General features: G+C 29.7%; 1 protein-coding gene and 2 long non-coding RNA genes across 3 annotated transcripts in view; 1 reads left to right on the top strand and 2 right to left on the bottom strand.

Moving 5' to 3' along the window:
* Window positions 1–708: 708 nt before the first annotated feature.
* LOC126885949 (uncharacterized) lies at window positions 709–12,280 on the bottom strand. The gene is made up of 2 exons (XR_007698508.1): window positions 11,327–12,280; window positions 709–10,749 (listed from the first exon to the last, which is right to left on the bottom strand). It is a non-coding gene; the product is annotated as an uncharacterized LOC126885949 (long non-coding RNA).
* LOC126885950 (uncharacterized) lies at window positions 10,952–14,127 on the top strand. The gene is made up of 2 exons (XR_007698509.1): window positions 10,952–11,174; window positions 12,913–14,127. It is a non-coding gene; the product is annotated as an uncharacterized LOC126885950 (long non-coding RNA).
* A 3,088-nt stretch (window positions 14,128–17,215) lies between these two features.
* Window positions 17,216–20,663, bottom strand: part of LOC126885948 (proton-coupled amino acid transporter 1-like) — a 575,934-nt gene continuing 572,486 nt past the window's right edge. The window contains exons 8-9 of the mRNA XM_050652772.1: window positions 19,077–19,249; window positions 17,216–17,839 (exon numbers count right to left, since the gene is read on the bottom strand). Of these exons, the coding sequence (XP_050508729.1) occupies window positions 17,598–17,839; window positions 19,077–19,249 (415 nt within the window). The 3' untranslated portion in view covers window positions 17,216–17,597. The remainder of the gene's footprint in view (window positions 17,840–19,076; window positions 19,250–20,663) is intronic.

Below are 20,663 nucleotides of genomic sequence, written 5' to 3'. Positions count from 1 at the left end.
AATGCTTCATAAAATAATAAAAATGTACTAATAATACAAATAGAAAATAATTCAAATACAAGAAAGTATTTAATAGGCATTAAATAATTCTTTTTCACAGTTAAAGGTACAAAACAGCGTCAATTTCATAAATTACAACCCCTTCAATACTGTCAAAGTTATGATATAAAATCATAATTTTAACCAAATAGAAAATAATTATCAAGAATTAAACCATTATCGCGAATAATAATTGAACTTAAAATACAATAAAAAGTTATCATAGATTTTTAAAATGTATTCTTGTATTATGTGGGATTTTATCACAGCTGACGATGATGTACTAAAAATTACATTTTGCGTTTGTTTGTCACATTTCGATTTCCCCTACGGAAATCGTTTTCAAAAAATAGGAAATTTCTGAAGTGGAAATTTAATCTGTGGTTTAATCCCATATAAACATAATGCTAATGTTTACCTAAGTTATAATAGAATAAAATAGATTTAGTGTAGAATAGCTAACAGAAATATAATAAAAATAAAATAAATAATAGAAAACCTAATAATTAAAATAGTAAGAGACAGTGTTGTCAATCGAAATAACAAAGAATATAATTATTGGTTATAGCATGACTTTAGATAAGTCCTTTTTTTCTTTTTCCATATAATATGTACTTTATTTCCCTTTCAAAAACATGTGTTTCATCGGCTGGAATGATTTTCCAGAAAAAAGTTTATTTTAAAAATATATCGCAAATATTAAAAAAATATTTTCTGCACTGGGAATATGTTATCTATTCGGATATGTAACAATTTTCGAACTGTACATAACTCAAAACGTCAAACAAACTGTTTTCTATTGCATCTATATTTATATTTCTTGTTATAATGATCTCAAACAAGTTTTAGTTTTTGTTAAGGATCAATCATGATCGAATCCAACAAACGTTATTAAAACCAAAATTGGAAAGAAATCCTTTGTAAAAGGTATAAAATTTTTTATTAAAAATCCCTTAAAAGGGCTACATCACAACAAAACGTTTTCGATTTTTATAAAAAATCATCATCAGTGTTCGATAAACTGGATGCTAGCTGAGCCACAAAAGAAAAATATCTGGGTAAAAACCCTTTACATAAAATATAGATGCCTTAAAAGTGCATACTTCAATAAAAAGACCATTAAGTCATTGAAATGTGATCAACTCAATTTGGATCCCACGTGTTGGGAAACCTGTATACTTTACCTTAGGGCATTATCCTGTTTGCCATGTGACCATCACAGGCCTTTTTATTGAAGTATGCACTTTTAAGGCATCTATATTTTATGTAAAGGGTTTTTACCAAGATATTTTTCTTTTGTGGCTCAGCTAGCATCCAGTTTATCGAACGCTGATGATGATTTTTTGTAAAAATCGAAAACGTTTTGTGGTGATGTAGCCCTTTTAAGGGATTTTTAATAAAAAATTTTATACCTTTTACAAAGGATTTCTTTCCAATTTTGTGATTGATGGTATACAGCCAACTACAGGAAAACTTTTTCTTTTCCTTGTGGATTTTGTTATTAAAACCATTTTTTTAGCAAAATTTCCCATTTAAAATAGTTGATTAGAAAAATGCCACAAGGAAATAGCTTCAGAACAACATTAACATTTTATATTTTAAGAAACCATTTAGTACATTTTTATTATTTTCTTACATAATTGTTTTACAAAAAATATACATAAGTACCTAATTAAAATTTAAAGATGTGTTTATTAAATAACATATTTTCTAAAGGACTTTAAGTAAAAATATAATTATTTTGTTATTATTTTTTTACCGATTTTCTTTATAAACATATTTTTTACTTAATATAAGTTTTTACCTAAAAATATAGACACATTATAATACAAATCTAAATACATAATACTTCTTGTACAGCACCTTTGTTTGCGTTAAGCTATCACATCGTGTAGAACCATAAGCTCTTAACTAACACGTTGCATATGTAAGAAATCCTATTGTATTAATTTAATGCAAACTAATCACTAATATACATTATAAAGAAAATTAGTTAACATTACAAGTGGTAAATAAATAGGAATACAAATGTTGCTAGTTGCTATTAATGAAACAAAATTAAACAATCACGTACAATACTTTGTAAGGCTCATAGTTATGTCTTTATATCATAAAAATTAATTTTTTTACAAATCATTATCATGTTATTCAAAATGAATAAAGGAAGTTAAAAGAATTGCAACGGAAATTTCACCTAGTGGCCTTCAGTGTCGTCAAGATCTCAGGGATAACGTGAACAATACTAGGAATCTTATCTTTCTCACTGTTCCAGCACAGCGTCCCGCTAACAAGTGGCCACAAGAAAGAAAAGAGAAACATTCAATTAAAATGAAAACGTACTGGCAAGGAAGGAAAACCCAGCCATGAGAAAGATGGCAAAAACAGCAGCAAAAAATGGAAATTATGGATATCTGTTCCTAAGCAAATGGAACCTAACGGAGACAGCGGTTTTTGCTTTTCAGCCGAGCAACCACATAATAATGCTTAAAAGTAATAAATAATGACAAAACTGTTCTGACAAAAATTAAAAAAAAAATGTTTTGTTTATTCTTGTTGTTCTTGTTACTACTACTACTGGGATAATCATAGGTACTATAAAATACTCTATAGTCTTTCTATTTTTTCTTTCGTTAGTCAGTTTCTCTATGTATTATATTCTTTTATTTCTCGTAGATAGATATATTTTATAAAATGTCGACCCTTATTTATTCCTTTTGTGAAGCAATGATTTAGGTTTCTGGATCTCTTTTCTTGGCATGCTTTGTTTTTATTTATATTTTTCTGCCCTCTCCTTTTATTTTTACCTAGCAGTCGTTTACTTGTCACATGATAAATCTCTCAGGTTTATAGTTTTCCAAGAATATAAACCATTAATAGATGCGCCTCAGAAAAAAATATTAGACTTCATCAATTTGGCTTAGTCACGTCACATGCATACTTAAACATATACAGGGTGAAAATAAATATAAAAATTCCATTTTTATTCAGTTGCAATGCGAAGGCAAAACAATCTTATTTTTCAATTAGAATACGGAGCGCAGTCCAGCCCTCTGAATCGACGATTTTCGACTCTTGTTGGAGTCTCATCGGAGAGAACGTAGGCCTGATACTCCATACTCCAATTGACCAACACCGAGAGTTTATCCACCACACCGCAACTGTCGTGAATGGACTAGGTGACTAGCGTCATCTGGCAACTGAAAGATGAAGTAGTTTTCAATCCTAATAGCAATATCAATAATATTTAAAAATATTAAAATATTACTAAAAGATTTTCAAATTGAAAACTTATTGGTAAATTTTCTTGGTGACACCTCCAAGGCTTCTAAAATTTGCAAGCCAGATGGATGCTGAAGCGAAGAAGACAAGAGGGAATTCAAAAACTTACAATTCACGACCTTGTCTGTTCAGCTGATAAATTCCAACAGAAAATGGACCTAGTTACTCAAAGAAGTAACGACCAATATAAATATTTAAATAAAATAGAATAAAATATATAATATTATATATAATAAAATATAATAAAATTTATTAAAATATTTTTATATCGGTCGTTACTTCTTTGAGGAACTAGGTCCATTTTCTGTTGGAATTTACCAGCTGAACAGACGGGGTCGTGAATTGTAAGTTTTTGAATTCCCTCTTGTCTTCTTCACTTCAGCATCCATCTGGCTTGCAAATTTTAGAAGCCTTGGAGGTGTTACCAAGAAAATGGACCAATAAGTTTTCAATTTAAAAATCTTTTAGTAATATTTTAATATTTTTAAATATTATTAATATTGCTAGTAGGATTGAAAACTACTTCATCTTTCAATTGCCAGATGACGCTAGTCACCTAGTCCATTCACGACAGTTGCGGTGTGGGGGATAAACTCTCGGTGTTGGTCAATTGGAATATGGAGTAGCAGGCCTACGTTCTCTCCGATGAGACTCCAACAAGAATCGAAAATCGTCGATTCAGAGGGCTGGGCTGCGCTCCGTATTCTAATTTAAAAATAAGATTGTTTTGGCTTCGCATTGCAACTGAATAAAAATGGAATTTTTATATTTATTTTTATATTGGTCGTTGCTTCTTTGAGTAACTAGGTCCATTTTCTGTTGGAATTGACCAGCTGAACAGACGGGTCGTGAATTGTAAGTTTTTGAATTCCCTCTTGTCTTCTTCGCTTTAGCATCCATCTGGCTTGCAAATTTTAGAAGCCTTGGAGGTGTTACCAAGAAAATTTACCAATAAGTTTTCAATTTAAAAATCTTTTAGTAATATTTTAATATTTTTAAATATTATTAATATTGCTATTAGGATTGAAAACTACTTCATCTTTCGTATACAGGGTGTTTGGTAAATAATGGGCCATAGCTTAACCTTAGATTCCTGAGGTTAAAATAGGTCAATTTAAGCTAACTTACCTTAGTACGAAAGTTGATAATAACCGAAATACACGGTGTCAAAGTTAAACTTTTATTTTATTTATTCTTGAATATTTTCTGACAGGCATGGGATAACAACACGAAATTTGGTAGTCGGGGGTATTTTGGGACGAGAAATCTAAATTCCCACCAAAAATAATGTATTACTCAGAGGGCTCCAGTTACGTCTTTCAGCGCTCATTTAATACGTTAAATTACTACATACTCTACACCAAGAGAACAATTTCTTCTCTCCTAAAACACCGATTTCTTTGAGCAATATTTTTTAAAAGTTAACATATCCTTAAAATATTTATCCAAACATTATCCAAAAGTTAACATTTCTTAAAAATTAAACATACCGGTTCACATATAAAAAACGAGTTTTTTAAACACAACTCAATAATTTCTTACAGATAATTTCTTCAATACTAAGAAATGCATTAATGGTTACATTTAGTTTTCTTATCCTAAAGTTTTTATTTTTTAAATTGAAAACTACAAATATTTTGAAGTATAAGAAATATAATGTTAGTTAATCCATATTTATATTTGTGAACAAGAAATTTTCTTGCAATCAAATAAATATTTTAAACCGCAAGAAATAATTCTTCAGAAATACCCTCTGTAGTAACTGTGGTTATAAAATAAAAACTTTATCATTAATGCCGAAATGTTACTTGCAAATAGATTTTCTTCCACAAAAGAATTGCGCAGATTAACTATTTATGATTTAGTCGTCAGTGTTTGTCAAGATGGCGTGATATGTTCATGTTCATATAGATGGATTTAGGATTTATCGGTGTTCTTTAAAAATTAACGGATATTTTGAAGGTACGTACATATATAGGTATTAAATAAAAGTAAATTGAGTAATCTAAGATGTAATAATAATAATGTTGCGTATCCGAATGGTTATAAAAGAAACATAATAGTAACTTTATATGCTTTTTAGGTATAATGATGGACAACTCTGAAATAAAGGAGCTTATTATTCTAACTGGGAAATAAGCCACAATTTAAAGCTGGAACAGAATGATATAATATATAGCCTCAGAACAATATTAAGAAAGGAGTTATTAACCGACTGGGGGGCCTTCCAGAAATGGTAGAACTTTATACATGTAAGTACCTTTTTAAAAATATGTATACTTATGTATCAACTATAATAGGTTTCTTGCATGTATCGTCTTCTATAAAAATATACAATACAACGCTATATCAAACATGGCGGGTGCAACGCTCAGGATGTTGTCTGTTCATTTATTTGAGATAAAGAAATCAGTTATCCTAAAAGAAATATGTTTATGGCTAAGAAATGTTATTGCCGAAAACCGTGAATTAGTTAATATGTATTAAATGACTTAAGATGTAAACTAGTAATACTTTCCCGTAATAAAATTTCTTAATGATTGGGTATGTTGTCTCTTTTAGATTATAAAAATAAAGAAAATTACATATTATTATGTCTGCTTCATTGTTTTACATTGGTTGTATTTTCCCTCTTGTTTTAGCTAAACAATGTTTATTGTGTGACTTAAATATACAGATAAATAGTAACAAAGATATGTAGGTTAAATAATGCCATGTTTAAACTAAATATGATTGATTATTATTAGTACTTATTAATAGTTTTTATGTGGGGCCGTATATTTGTTTTTTTTGTATTTCCTAAATTTGTCAAAATAAATATCTATATCTTTATAAAAAAAATTTTTATTAAAGTAAGTTTATTCTTTCTACATAACGATTTTGTTTTAGTGAATTGCTGATATACAAAGTGCTATTAACAAAAGAAGGAAAATTTGAGGAAGTTGGATTTGCCTCTCCATCCTTTTATTGTTGTGTAGAAGCCAGTGGTTTAAGAATGGAGAAAATATTTGTATGTAATAATAACGTTTTATATCTTGTTTTTATTAATAAATAATAATTTTACCATAACACAATTTCGACGTATTTAATATCACTTTATTTTCAAGAAATATTAACTTAACTCTAAATATACGTTTATATCTGCGAAATATATTAATTATTAATAGTAACATAATAATATTCCTTACTAAGAAATATTATTGCTCAGAAAGAATAATTTTGTAATGTCAAGAAAATATATTTTTATGACTAATAAAATTAATTAACATCAAGTTTAATTTCTTTCTGATAAATGGGTTTGAAGTTAGCCAGAAACTGATAGTTCAATCATGTTTAAGATATATTTCTTTGGCTATAGTAAAATTTATTTGAAATATTTTAGAAAATTATATATTACATACGAAAATATATTTCTTAGGCAATATGCCAAGTCGATCTTTCTTAAATATAAATAAAGTTTCTTTATGTCAAGAATTTTTTTCTCTCGGTGTACATACTTTTTGAATCCAAACTTTTATTCTCTTAATATTTTTACTTAAAAAAGGTATACTACATTCATCTCGTTAAACTCAACTGTTTTCGAGATAATCGCATATCATTGTAGTTATACCGGAAAAATAAACTTAAAACCATAATAATTGTGCAATTTCTCATATTTATGTCATTGAATCCCAAACCCCATTTAAAGGAATTTGCGATACATTTTTGGAAATTATTATGGTTTTTAGTTTATTTCTCGGGTGTAACTACAATGATATTATGCAAAAAATTATGTTGCATCGCGTTATCTTAAACTGCGTTTATCTTGAAAACTCTTGAGTTTAGCGAGATGAATGTAGTATAGCTTTTTTAAGTAAAAATATTAAGAGAATAAAAGTTTTGATTAAAAAGTATGTAGAGTGGGGAATAAAAAAAATTGAACGTCTTAGATGAGCGCTGAAAGACGAATGTGGCGACCTCTGGGTAATACATCATTTTTGGTGGCCAATTTTGATTTCTCGGTCCAAAAAAACCCCGCTTACCAAATTTCGTGTTGTTATCCCATACCTGTCAGAAAATATTCAAAAATAAATAAAATAAAAGTTTAACTTTGACACCCTGTATTTCGGCTATTATCAACTTTCGTACTTAAGTAAGTTAGCTTAAATCGACCTATTTTAAGCTCAGGAATCTGAGGTTAAGCTATGGCCCATTCTTTACCAAACTCCCTGTATACAGTGCGCTGGAATAAGTGTTACCCCCCTTATTTACTTATTTATTTTTAGCACATATCCAAAACGCTCGGACAGGTCGATTTTTAAAATAATCATAGTATATTATAGCATCAATGTTTCCAACTTTACGCGACCCCTCTTCAGGTGACAGGCATAACTTGGATTTTTTTAGTGGAAAAGTACATCATGTGACATCTCATTTATCATCAAAATGTAAAAAAAAATGAAAGTACATCAAATGTATAATACTTTAATCCTTTTTGAGTGCGTAGGCGCAAACTTTTCGTCGAATTCTTTTTAAACGCATATATTTCTTTCGAATTCTGAGAAAACTAGTAAGAATTTTTGAAAAATTTAAACGCAAAATGAAAGATAACAATATTACCGAGGGGAAAAAGTCCCTTAGAATAAACAAAAAGTTTCTTTTGAATGATATATTTGAAATTAAAAATCAGACTAAATTTTCCCTTTTTTTCACCCCTGTGACTTATTAAAATAAACATTATAGAAGTTGTCAGGGACTTAAGACCATTAACAATACTGTAATAGTTCATTATGCGTTTAATTTTTTCAAAAATACATATTAGTTTTCTCAGAATTCGAAAGAAATAAATGCCTTTAAAAGAATTCGACCGAAATTTTGCGCCTACACTCTCAAACCAGAACTAAGTATTATACATTTTTGTAATCTGTATTTCAAACGCTTTTTAAATAAGGTGTCACATGATGTCCCATTTAAAAAAAATCAAAGTTATGCCTGTCACCTGAAGAGGCATCGCGTAAATTTCGAAACATTGATGCTATAATATACTATGATTATTTTAAAAATCGACCTATCCGAGCGTTTTGCTTATGTGCTAAAAATAAATAAGTTAATAAGGGGGGGGGTAACATTTATTCCAGTGCACTGTATAAGGCACGTGCTGTTTCTATTCGTTATTGCTAATCAAGTCAAGTCAATGATAACATATAAATCTATTATTATCCTGTTGATGACTTGCGTTATAATGCGTTATAATTTTCATCGTCACATTTTTGTCGTATGTTACAATTCCCATTAATGTGATATTATACGTTCCATAAGATTTACATAAACTTACCCAAGAATTATAAACAAGGAACTTAATTGACTTGGTATTTTATGAAATTATAATGTAGTGACTATTATTTAGATTAACACTAAGATATTATGTGGACATAAATGAAATATGGAATATAAGAATATTTAAAAACAACTAAGAAAGATGGAGATATTATATAATTCAAAGAAAATTAACAACAGTATAACGAATGACAACAGGGGGGCTTAAAACTTAATACTATTATTATAAGATTACCACTATATTAGAAAAGAACAGAGAAGGTAACATGTAAAATGGTATAAAAGAAAGTCTATGTAAATAAATAGAACATAGTTAAGAAAAAAATAACCACTACCTAATCGATGTTAACAAAAAAAGTCAAAGGTACAAAACAATAATCTGAAAGAGAATTTAGATAGGAAGATATTTAACAACATATTAAACAGAAAAAATAATATGGATAATTCTGGTAAAACTATGGATAAATAATCCTAAAATTGTTACACAATATGTATAAAATTCCTTTTATTTTGTCTGCAAAAATTTAGTCACTCTCTGTACCTACATAACATTCCATGTATAATCAATGAGCTGTAGTGTCAACAATAACTACTATTTTTAATAACATTGATATATGGGTTGTAGTACGTTCTTTAACGGTAAAATATTGCAAAACCTCTAAATTTTAAAGAACCGCTTGGATTGACATGAAATTTGGCACACCCATAGCTAACAAGTCACAGAAAAAAAGTGATATTGTGCCGATGTGTGCTTTTGCTCTGGGGTGGTTTTCACTCCCTCTTGGAGGTGAAGAAATATACGTCCAAAGGAAGTCCAGAAATGGATATTTTTCATAAAAAATTGATATTTTTCCTAAAAAAGCATATATTTTAAAATTTAAATTTTTTAAAATTTTACTTTAAAACCAGATTTTTTCAAAAATAAGCACTTTGAATCGATAAAACTTACAGATCATATAAACACAACATAAGTAAAACAATTCGTGGAGCGGTAACGATTAATTTCATTTAAGTTGCTAATTAGGGGGTGGTCTTCCCAATTTTTTTTGCCAAAACCAAAGGGACCAACTTTATTTTGAGCGTAACTTGCTTAAATTTGATTCTAGGAACTTTTTATAAAAACAGAAATACAGCTTTTTTTAAGCACTTTAAAAAAGTTATAATTGATTTTCCCCAAAAAGTGCTTAATTTTTAGGATATTTTGTTGAAAAATGAACATATTCACTCGCAAATAACTCGAAAAGTGTTGACTTGGCGCACAAGCTCTATAGAACAAAAGCTACTTAAAATTAGTCAGTTTATCCATTTTCTGACTTATTTTGGACATATATTTTTTCACCCCCAATGGGGGGTGAAAGTCACTTCCAGGGCAAAAGCACACATCGGCACAATATCACTTTTTTTCTTTGATATGTAAGCTATGCGTATGCCAAATTTAATGTCAATCCAAGGGGTTATTTAAAATTTAAAGCAAAAACCGTGAAATAATGTACTATTGACAATATTACACGATTACAACTCCAAGTTAGCCCAGAAACATATCACTAGAATAAACGACGAAATTATTTAAAGAATACCTATGAAGTTATTTTCTAATTTTATTTTTAATAATTTAATTAAATATATCAGTATTTCTAATAGTATAAAAATCAAGATGTTTTCTTTGAGTTACATATACAAAATTTAACAAAAACATGTAACACATAACGAATAAACAAAATTTCTTATGCACCTGGGATGAATATTGTACCAGAGCTCTTATAATATTTATAAGCTCGAATAATTAATAAACGCGTTGATGCGTTCTGTAATTTGTGGCCACATACAACGTGTCTACTTAAGTTGGCAACATATAAAAAACTTTTTTATTATAAATTTTACTCTTGAGCGAAATTCAAATATGTTGACATACCTCGTATAGGATTAATAAAATTTTATCTGATGGTTGGATATTAGGTTTGTATGCAGAAATTTGTATAAAGAATAACATTTGTTCGTAAAATTAATAATAAAAAAGTTCCCATTATGTGGTCAACTTAGCAGACACGCTGTATATTTCTGTGTGAATATTAGTTTTCATTTTAAGCGCGCACACAGTTTGACTTAAATTTCTACCTTTATAATACCTTTAGTATATATTTCTAGCAAGTTTCATTAGTAATGGTAGAAGGTTGATACAAGCATTAAATATTTGCTAACACATGTTAGCTCTTGTAACTGGGTATGTTTAGTTGGAAGAATGTTTATAATAGCTGTCAGACCGATTCCTATATACGAATAAACAAACTTTCTTATGCACCTGCTATAAATATTGTACCAGAGCTCTTATAATATTTATAAACTCGAATAATTAATAAACGCGTTGATGCGTTCTGTACTTTGTGGCCACATACAACGTGTCTATTTAAGTTGGCAACATATGAAAAACTTTTTTGTTATTCATTTTACGAAAAAAAGTACTTTACTCTTGAGCGAAATTCAAATATGTTGACATACCTCGTATAGGATTAATAAAATTTTATCTGATGGTTGGATATTAGGTTTTTATGCAGAAATTTGTATAAAAATAACTTTTGTTCATAAAATTAATAATAAAAAAGTTAACATTATGTGGTCAATTTAAGCAGACACGCTGTATATTTATGTGTTAATATTAGTTTTCATTCGCGCACAATTTTACTTAAATTTCTACCTTTATAATATCTTTAGTATATATTTCTAGCAAGTTTCATTGGTAATGGTAGAAGGTTGATACAAGCATTAAATATTTGCTGACACATGTTAGCTCTTGTAACTGGGTTTGTTTAGTTGAAAGAATGTTTATAATAGCTGTCAGACCGATTCCTATATACGAATAAACAAACTTTCTTATGCACCTGCGATAAATATTGTACCAGAACTCTTATAATATTTATAAGCTCGAATAATTAATAAACGCGTTGATGCGTTCTGTAATTTGTGGCCACATACAACGTGTCTACTTAAGTTGGCAACATATGAAAAACTTTCTTGTTATTCATTTTACGAAAAAAAAGTACTTTACTCTTGAGCGAAATTCAAATATGTTGACATACCTCGTATAGGATTAATAAAATTTTATCTGATGGTTGGATATTAGGTTTGTATGCAGAAATTTGTATAAAAAATGACTTTTGTTCGTAAAATTAATAATAAAAAAGTTCACATTATGTGGTCAACTTAAGCAGACACGCTGTATATTTATGTGTGAATATTAGTTTTCATTTTAAGCGCGCACAATTTGACTTAAATTTCTACCTTTATAATATCTTTAGTATATATTTCTAGCAAGTTTCATTAGTAATGGTAGAAGGTTGATACAAGCATTAAATATTTGCTAACACATGTTAGCTCTTGTAACTGGGTATGTTTAGTTGGAAGAATGTTTATAATAGCTGTCAGACCGATTCCTATATACGAATAAACAAACTTTCTTATGCACCTGCTATAAATATTGTACCAGAGCTCTTATAATATTTATAAACTCGAATAATTAATAAACGCGTTGATGCGTTCTGTACTTTGTGGCCACATACAACGTGTCTATTTAAGTTGGCAACATATGAAAAACTTTTTTGTTATTCATTTTACGAAAAAAAGTACTTTACTCTTGAGCGAAATTCAAATATGTTGACATACCTCGTATAGGATTAATAAAATTTTATCTGATGGTTGGATATTAGGTTTTTATGCAGAAATTTGTATAAAAATAACTTTTGTTCATAAAATTAATAATAAAAAAGTTAACATTATGTGGTCAATTTAAGCAGACACGCTGTATATTTATGTGTTAATATTAGTTTTCATTCGCGCACAATTTTACTTAAATTTCTACCTTTATAATATCTTTAGTATATATTTCTAGCAAGTTTCATTGGTAATGGTAGAAGGTTGATACAAGCATTAAATATTTGCTGACACATGTTAGCTCTTGTAACTGGGTATGTTTAGTTGGAAGAATGTTTATAATAGCTGTCAGACCGATTCCTATATACGAATAAACAAACTTTCTTATGCACCTGCGATAAATATTGTACCAGAACTCTTATAATATTTATAAGCTCGAATAATTAATAAACGCGTTGATGCGTTCTGTAATTTGTGGCCACATACAACGTGTCGACTTAAGTTGGCAACATATGAAAAACTTTCTTGTTATTCATTTTACGAAAAAAAGTACTTTACTCTTGAGCGAAATTCAAATATGTTGACATACCTCGTATAGGATTAATAAAATTTTATCTGATGGTTGGATATTAGGTTTGTATGCAGAAATTTGTATAAAAAATGACTTTTGTTCGTAAAATTAATAATAAAAAAGTTCACATTATGTGGTCAACTTAAGCAGACACGCTGTATATTTATGTGTGAATATTAGTTTTCATTTTAAGCGCGCACAATTTGACTTAAATTTCTACCTTTATAATATCTTTAGTATATATTTCTAGCAAGTTTCATTAGTAATGGTAGAAGGTTGATACAAGCATTAAATATTTGCTAACACATGTTAGCTCTTGTAACTGGGTATGTTTAGTTGGAAGAATGTTTATAATAGCTGTCAGACCGATTCCTATATACCTAATTGTTTGAAATATGGCAAACGAAAATTAAGGAGGAAACCGGTAGAAATTATCAAGGGAATGACAATTCAAATAATCATTCACAATTTAAGATCACATAGATATTAAAGATTTCATCATGAATCAAAAGACTACATTCACACTACAGATACAACGTAGTAGAACTCCAGGTTCAGAGTTGGTACGAAATTGGATATTCGGATCAACTAAAGTCTAACTAATAAAAGGTAATAAAATGTGATGTAACAAAAATGGAAGTACTGGTAGTAAAGACTGTTTTAACTGCAGTTAAACTGTAGAGTGAAGTATTTCCTTCCAATATATTTTTACGAATTATTAAGAGGTATTTACTAGGGTAATTAAAAAACAAATTATGCTGTAAATTTTTTTATAGGTTTTCAATCTATTGCCCAACACAGCTTAAGCTATTCCAGAACAGATGACCGAATATCACTTTAGCAGTGGCAGTAATATGCGCAAATTAAAAAGGAGAGAGTATGGCGTAACAACGAAAGTAAATATTATTGCGTGCTGCTAAGAGAAAAGAGCTTCCCCATTTCCTGGCCTATCAAAAGCCATTACCCATCTCATGGTCAGATACAAAGTGGATTTGGGCTGCCTGTATGTATTTATATTCTTTTTCTTCATATTTACACTATTTATTACAACTTCTCTAGGGCCCACCCATTTAAAAGCAGAAATCTATAAGAAAATGCATACAATTTAAAATTTTGAATGATTCATACTACATCCCAAGGATATTAGAGGCAATATTCAGGGAGAACGGGATCAGAACGCAAGGTACGATCTATGATAGAAGAACTCAGGTACTTGCATATGCAGATGACATAGTATTGATAACAAGAACAAAAAGAGAACTGCTAAGAGTATTTAACCTTTTTTAAAGAAAAAAAAAGCAGACAATTAACGAACACAAAACAAAATTTATGGAAATGGGAGATACACTAAATGAAGAACAGATCTTGAAAATTAGAATAGGTAACGATGGAAAAGAATATTCTTTCGAGAAAGTGAAAGAATTTGAATACCTGGGGGTGACTGTAACAGAAATTGAAAAAAGAATTGTGAAGGGAAGGCGAGCAGTTGGAGAATTGAGCAAACTTTTAAAAAGTAGTCTTATCTCAAGAGCAGCAAAATTGCGGTTATATAGTACGGTGTTACAACCTACAGTACTGTATAGTAGTGCGTGTTGGGTTCTGAGTAAGAGAGAAGAAACATTCGAAAGATGAGAACGGAGTGTACTGAGAAAGATTTTCGGTGGTGTAAAAGTGGGAGAGAACGAATGGAGAAGACGGACGAGACATGTGGAAAGGATGTCAGTGTACCGATGGGCGAAGAGTATTCTGTTAAGAGGTAAGGGAAGAAGAAGGAGGGGTTGACCGCGGAAAAAGTGGCTAGAAGCAGCCAAAGATGATCTTCAAAGAGCAAGCGTTGTAAACTGGAAGACAGCTGCTCTGGACAGAGTAAAGTGGAAAAAGACAGTTGAAAAATTTCAAGCCGTGGGCCCTGAGGCCTGCAGTGCTGTTATGTTACATCCCAATGATATATGTATTTTTGTGGGCGTTTCTTCAAGCTGATATTTAATAGTAATATTCAAGTATAGTGGGAACTACATATTAGTTTAGGGATATAATACTTATATTTATTATATTTTTGATTTTTATTACATAGTGTATTTAGAAGAAAGTTCGTCATTATTATAATTTTATAAAGATCTACAGGGTGGTTCATCTTATTCGCCTCGGTGTCTGTACGGAAAACCACTTGATATTTAAAAAAAATTTGTCACAGAAATATACAGGGCTATTAATACTACAATCTAAAAATAATATGAATTATACAGGGTGCTCCAAAAAAAGAGTGGTATATCAAAGTTATATTTTTTCTTATGGAATGCCCTATATCTGATGACATTATTGAATTGACCTTTAAAAAATAAGCTATATTTTCATAAGGGTTCCCTATACCTAAATACAGGGTGTTTTGATTTCTTTCGATTTTTATAAAAATGTAAGGTTTTAGAAAAATATTAATATCTACGAATTTAAGAATCAGTAACAAATTCCTTCTTGGATCCTAATAATAGACTATTTACCATACTTAAACTGATGCTTACTGCAACAAAGTTTCTTACAGGGTGGTCAAAATATGAGATTGTTCTATTAACAAATTCAAGCTGTAATAACTTACTTATTTTAAATGGAACACCCTGTATCTTACTAGTCTATCGCGTAGAAAATTTATTTAGCTTTCAATTCTTATTAGGGTTTCCTCTACCTAACCACCTCCATTTTTTAAATATTTAAAGATTTCCTAATTTTCTATCGCGTAGAAAATTTATTTGGCTTTCAATTCTTATTAGGGATTCCTATACCTAACTCCCTCCATTTTTTAAATATTTAAAGATTTCCTAATTTGTAAGCTGTAAAAATTAGAATTAAGTACCTATATGTCGTGGTTATGTACAACAAATCACCAATACCGGCAATATACTTAGACAAGATACTGTCATTAATAAAATTTTCATTGTTGTCATGTAATTACACAGTGTTGTATTATTTTAGTTGATTTTGGCCTACATGTGACATTGAATAATATGTTTATAATAAACTGCATTCCCTATATTAGATGCCGTATCCTGGAAGATATTCAAATTATATTTCATTCCGTATAAGTATTTTCCATATCTTAAACCAACTGCAACGGTTATTATGTAAATTTAAGAAGGTCCCTTTTTGTTTTAATCTTTGAATCGCAATTTCAAACAATTAAATGCAATGGCTACTATGACGAAAACGAGCCTATTGTACAAAAATATGTAAAAATGGGTATTTACAGAATAACATGGGAATTTATATTTACAGAATAACATGTGTATTGAGAGTGTTTACATGGAATTGAAGAGATTTTAAACATCTTCCATTATAAAGAATAGAATATCGAGTATGTCATTTAAAATAAGAACACTCTGTGTGATTAAATGATAAAAATGTGAATTTTATTAACGAAAGTATCTTGACTAAGATAGTTAAGTATATTTCGGGTGTTGGTGATGTGTTGTACATAACCACGACAAGGTACTTAATTCTAATTTTTAAAGCTTACAAATTAGGAAATCTTTAAATATTTGAAAAATGAAGGGAGATAGGTGTAGGAAACCCTAATTAGAATTGAAAGCTAAGTAAATTTTCTACGCGATAGACTAGTAAGATACAGGGTGTTCCATTTAAAATAAGTAAGTTATTACAGCTTGAATCTGTTAATAGAATAATCTAATATTTTGACCACCCTGTAAAAAGATAGGTATAGGAAACCCTAATATAAACTGAAAGCTAAGTAAATTTTCTACGCGATAGACTAGTAAGATACAGGGTGTTCCATTTAAAATAAGTAAATTATTACAGCTTGAATCTGTTAATAGAATAATCTATTATTTTGACCACCCTGTAAAAAGATAGGTATAGGAAACCCTAATATAAACTTAAAGCTAAGTAAATTTTCTATGCGATAGACTAGTAAGATAGAGGGTGTTCCATTTAAAATAAGTAAGTTATTACAGCCTGAATTTGTTAATAGAACAATCTAATATTTTGACCACCCTGTAAAAAACTTTGTTGCAGTAAGCATTTGCTTAAGTAAACTAAATAGTCTATTATTAAGATCCAAAAAAGAATTTGTTACTCATTCTTAAATTGGTAGATATTTATTTTTTTCTAAAACCTTACATTTTCATAAAAATCGAAATAAATCAAAACACCCTGTATTTAGGTATAGGGAACCCTTATGAAAGTATAGCTTATTTTTTAAGGCCAATTCAGTAATGTCATCAGATATAGGGCATTCCATAACAAAAAATATAACTTTGATATACCACTCTTTTTTGGAGCAACCTGTATAATTCACATTATTTTTAGATTGTAGTATTAAAGGCCCTTTATATTTCTTTAAAGAAATTTTTTCAAATATTAAGTGGTTTTCCTTACAGAGACCGAGGCGAATAAGATGAACCACCCTGTATATATATATTTCTGATTTATTAGAATTATTTCTAAAACCAGACATTTTCGCCCAATTATTTTGCTAGAAATATTACTAGATATTATTTGGAATTTAGTGATGCTTATAATTTTTTTTTGTAATATTACATCTTAATTATAACATATAATTATAAAATATAAAATATTTTGATCTTGTCCTTAAAAATAAATATTTCTTTACTTATAATCTCTATATACAAGTAGTCTTAAAATCTAATGGTATAAAATTAATCGGCAAACGAGTTACCGACCGACGTCTAAAAGGTAACCATGGCTATGATGCTAAACTCTTCAGTTGCTTCGAACTTCATTTTTGGAAAGCTTCTACTATGGATTGGATGCTTACAAAACCTCCTGTTAACATTCCCATAAGTGAAACCAAAAGAATAAAGACATCTTTAACAATAACAAACGGCGTCAGCTCCTCATGACAGAATTTTATTATCAAATCTAAAAGGGCAGGGAAGACTAGGCAAAGAGCTGAGCTGCTAACGGCTCCTACCAGGGATATAAATAAGTTCAGAAAAGGGATTGCTTCTGCCAATACAACTAAAAAGAAAATAAATAAGAAATATTGTCTGTTTTCAGGAAATCTTTAAATTATTGTTAAAATCTTTAACCGTTATATGAATAAAAATTAAACTAAAAGGGGTAGTTCCCTGGGTTGGCTGTATACTTTATAGTTAAACAAATTGGAACATGAAGTAAAACCACTTCTATGTAAAAGGTATATTTACTAAATTTTTTTTTAATCCCAATGGATTGAATAAAATGTGTTCATCAGAACGTTTTCGAACCTATCGGTCCATCATCAGTGAATTTGAAATACTTGCAAAATAGCCCCAGAACCAAACAATGGTTGTGATTATAAATCAATCTTTATTGTGTTATAATAATATTGTAAAGGCTAAACGCCGATGTTCAAAGATATAACCTCTGGGAACATGGTGATGCTCTACCCGAGGACCCAATCAATAGACTTGGTAGTCATCGTTGACCTAAGATGGTTGATTGGGTCATCGGGTAGAGCATCACCATGTTCCCAGAGGTTATATCTTTGAACATCGGCGTTTAGCCTTTACAATATTATTATAACACAATGTACATTGATTTATAATCACAACAATTGTTTGGTTCTGGGGCTATTTTGCAAGTATTTCAAATTCACTGATGATAGACCGATAGGTTCGAAAACGTTCTGATGAACATATTTTATTCAATCCATTGGGATTTTTAAAAAATTTTTTAGTAAATATACCTTTTACATAGAAGTGGTTTTACTTCATGTTCCAGTTTGAATAAAAAATAAGTTTAGAAACAATCAATCCATACACAAAAATCCAAAAACTTTATAATTGTCCCATTTTATGATCATTTAACGTTAGATTTTTCGATCTTATCATCGGTGTTTTGGTGAAAGAAATTGGAGCAGAAATGTATTTCTCTCAAGTGACTATTACTTAAACTACCTATCAGTTGGTATCAGATCAATATTAATTTAAAATTTCACAAAATGAGCTTAGGGATTTTATATCGATGTCTAAACTTTAAAAGTTATCACTTAATTATTTCTTGTTTTTTAGAAACGAGAGTAGTTTTTTATTTATTGTTTTCAAAGTTCTTTAAACTTGTTTCGATCTTAAAAGTAAAAAGTATTTCTAAAAATTATGCTTTTCTGTATAGAGTGTATGATTTTATGTTAAAATTAATTGTAAATTTTCACACTCGTGCAATTTGTTTTATTTATATAGGAAGGAGAGAGTAATAATTATTATCATTTACTTACATGTGATAAGTACTAAGATAGTCCTAAAAATTAACTCTCCCATTATAGGATGTTTAATGTCGCCCAATAATCCGTGTGCAACTGGCCACATAATTCCAACAGCAATATAGAACTGTAAGCAGTATGTCAGAAGGATTCCAATAGATATTGCTATTTTAACTGCTTGGTATAACCTAAAAAATTGATTAGGAAAGTTAGTAAATATAGAGAAACTTAACACGTATGTATCAAAATAAAATTATTTCTCGTTTTCTTGTAAATAAAATATAGCATTTTCTCAGACCGGATACACGTTTCTGTGATCCCAGTAGATAACAGGTCTACCTCAGGGTAGAGAGCAGGGAAGCTCACACTAGCCAAGTTTTGCTCTTAACTCGTTACTTAGAGAAACCATGACCCATCCCTTTATCCTTCCAAAATCCATTTTGGACCTATACACCCAATATGTTATGAGTATGGTTTGAGACGGATGGGTAGGTGGAGTAAGGGTGGCTGGTGGAAAAGTCTCCACTTTAAGATTTGTTGATGACACTACACTTATAACAGTAAATTCACAAATATGCTAGATCTAATAGGAAAAGTTGAGTTGGAAAATATTAAAGTTGTTATTAAAATTAATAAATACAAGACGAATTGACAGATTAAACACTATTCAGTTGAGTAACCACTTTGACTCAATAGTTATGGCAAAAAATACAAGTCGCCTAAGAGTAGGTACCTGATCCCACTACAGAATTACTAAGTTTTATGTTCATAAGTTAGATAATTAAAATCACATTTTTATATAAATTTAAGAGCAGGGGAAAATAGCTTCCAAGTCAAAATGTGGCAGGATATAGTTTTAATTAAATTAACAGTCATTCATTTTTGAAACAAAATTTCGCTCATAGATCCTTCTTCTGGATCTATGAGCGAAATTTTGTTGAAAGGATTCTGGGGAGGTAGATATTCGACAAAATTGAACATCTGAGCGACATAAGATCAATGAGGGACGACATAAAGGTAATACATGAGATAGTAGAGGAAATATCCAAGATATCATGGGACGTAATCGGGCTAACAGAGATAAGAAGAAAAGGAGAAAACAGAATTTAACTAATATCCGGTAATACACTATACTCCAAGGGGAACCCAGATGATACAGAAAACGGAATAGGATTTATAATCTATCAAAGAATTGGTAAACATGTATAAACTATCAAAGGAATATCAAATAGAGTGGCATATAATATGATAATTAAACTTAAAAGAACAACCTTGAAACTAATTGAGATATTATACAGATAAAAAGGAACAAAAATAGGAAAATATGGATATGGTTCACGAAACGAAAGAGGGACAACTCTGATGAACTACATTGAGAAAAGGAAACTCTACGGCATGAACTCATTTTTCAAGAAGAAACCACTGAGAAAATGGACATGGATAATCCCTAACACCAAAACTAAGAATGAGATCGATTATATCACACTGCTAAACTGTTTCACAACAGACAGCGACCACAGAATGGTGAAGGCTAAGACACAAATTAGCAGCCAATTTGAAACCATAAAGAAAATAACAAACGTACAAAAACTAAAAGATAGA

Source organism: Diabrotica virgifera, chromosome 6 (genome assembly GCF_917563875.1).
Source record: "Diabrotica virgifera virgifera chromosome 6, PGI_DIABVI_V3a".
Taxonomy (NCBI): Eukaryota; Metazoa; Arthropoda; class Insecta; order Coleoptera; family Chrysomelidae; genus Diabrotica; species Diabrotica virgifera.
Note: the sequence above shows the minus strand (reverse complement) of the source record. Positions and strands in the feature narration are given on the sequence as shown.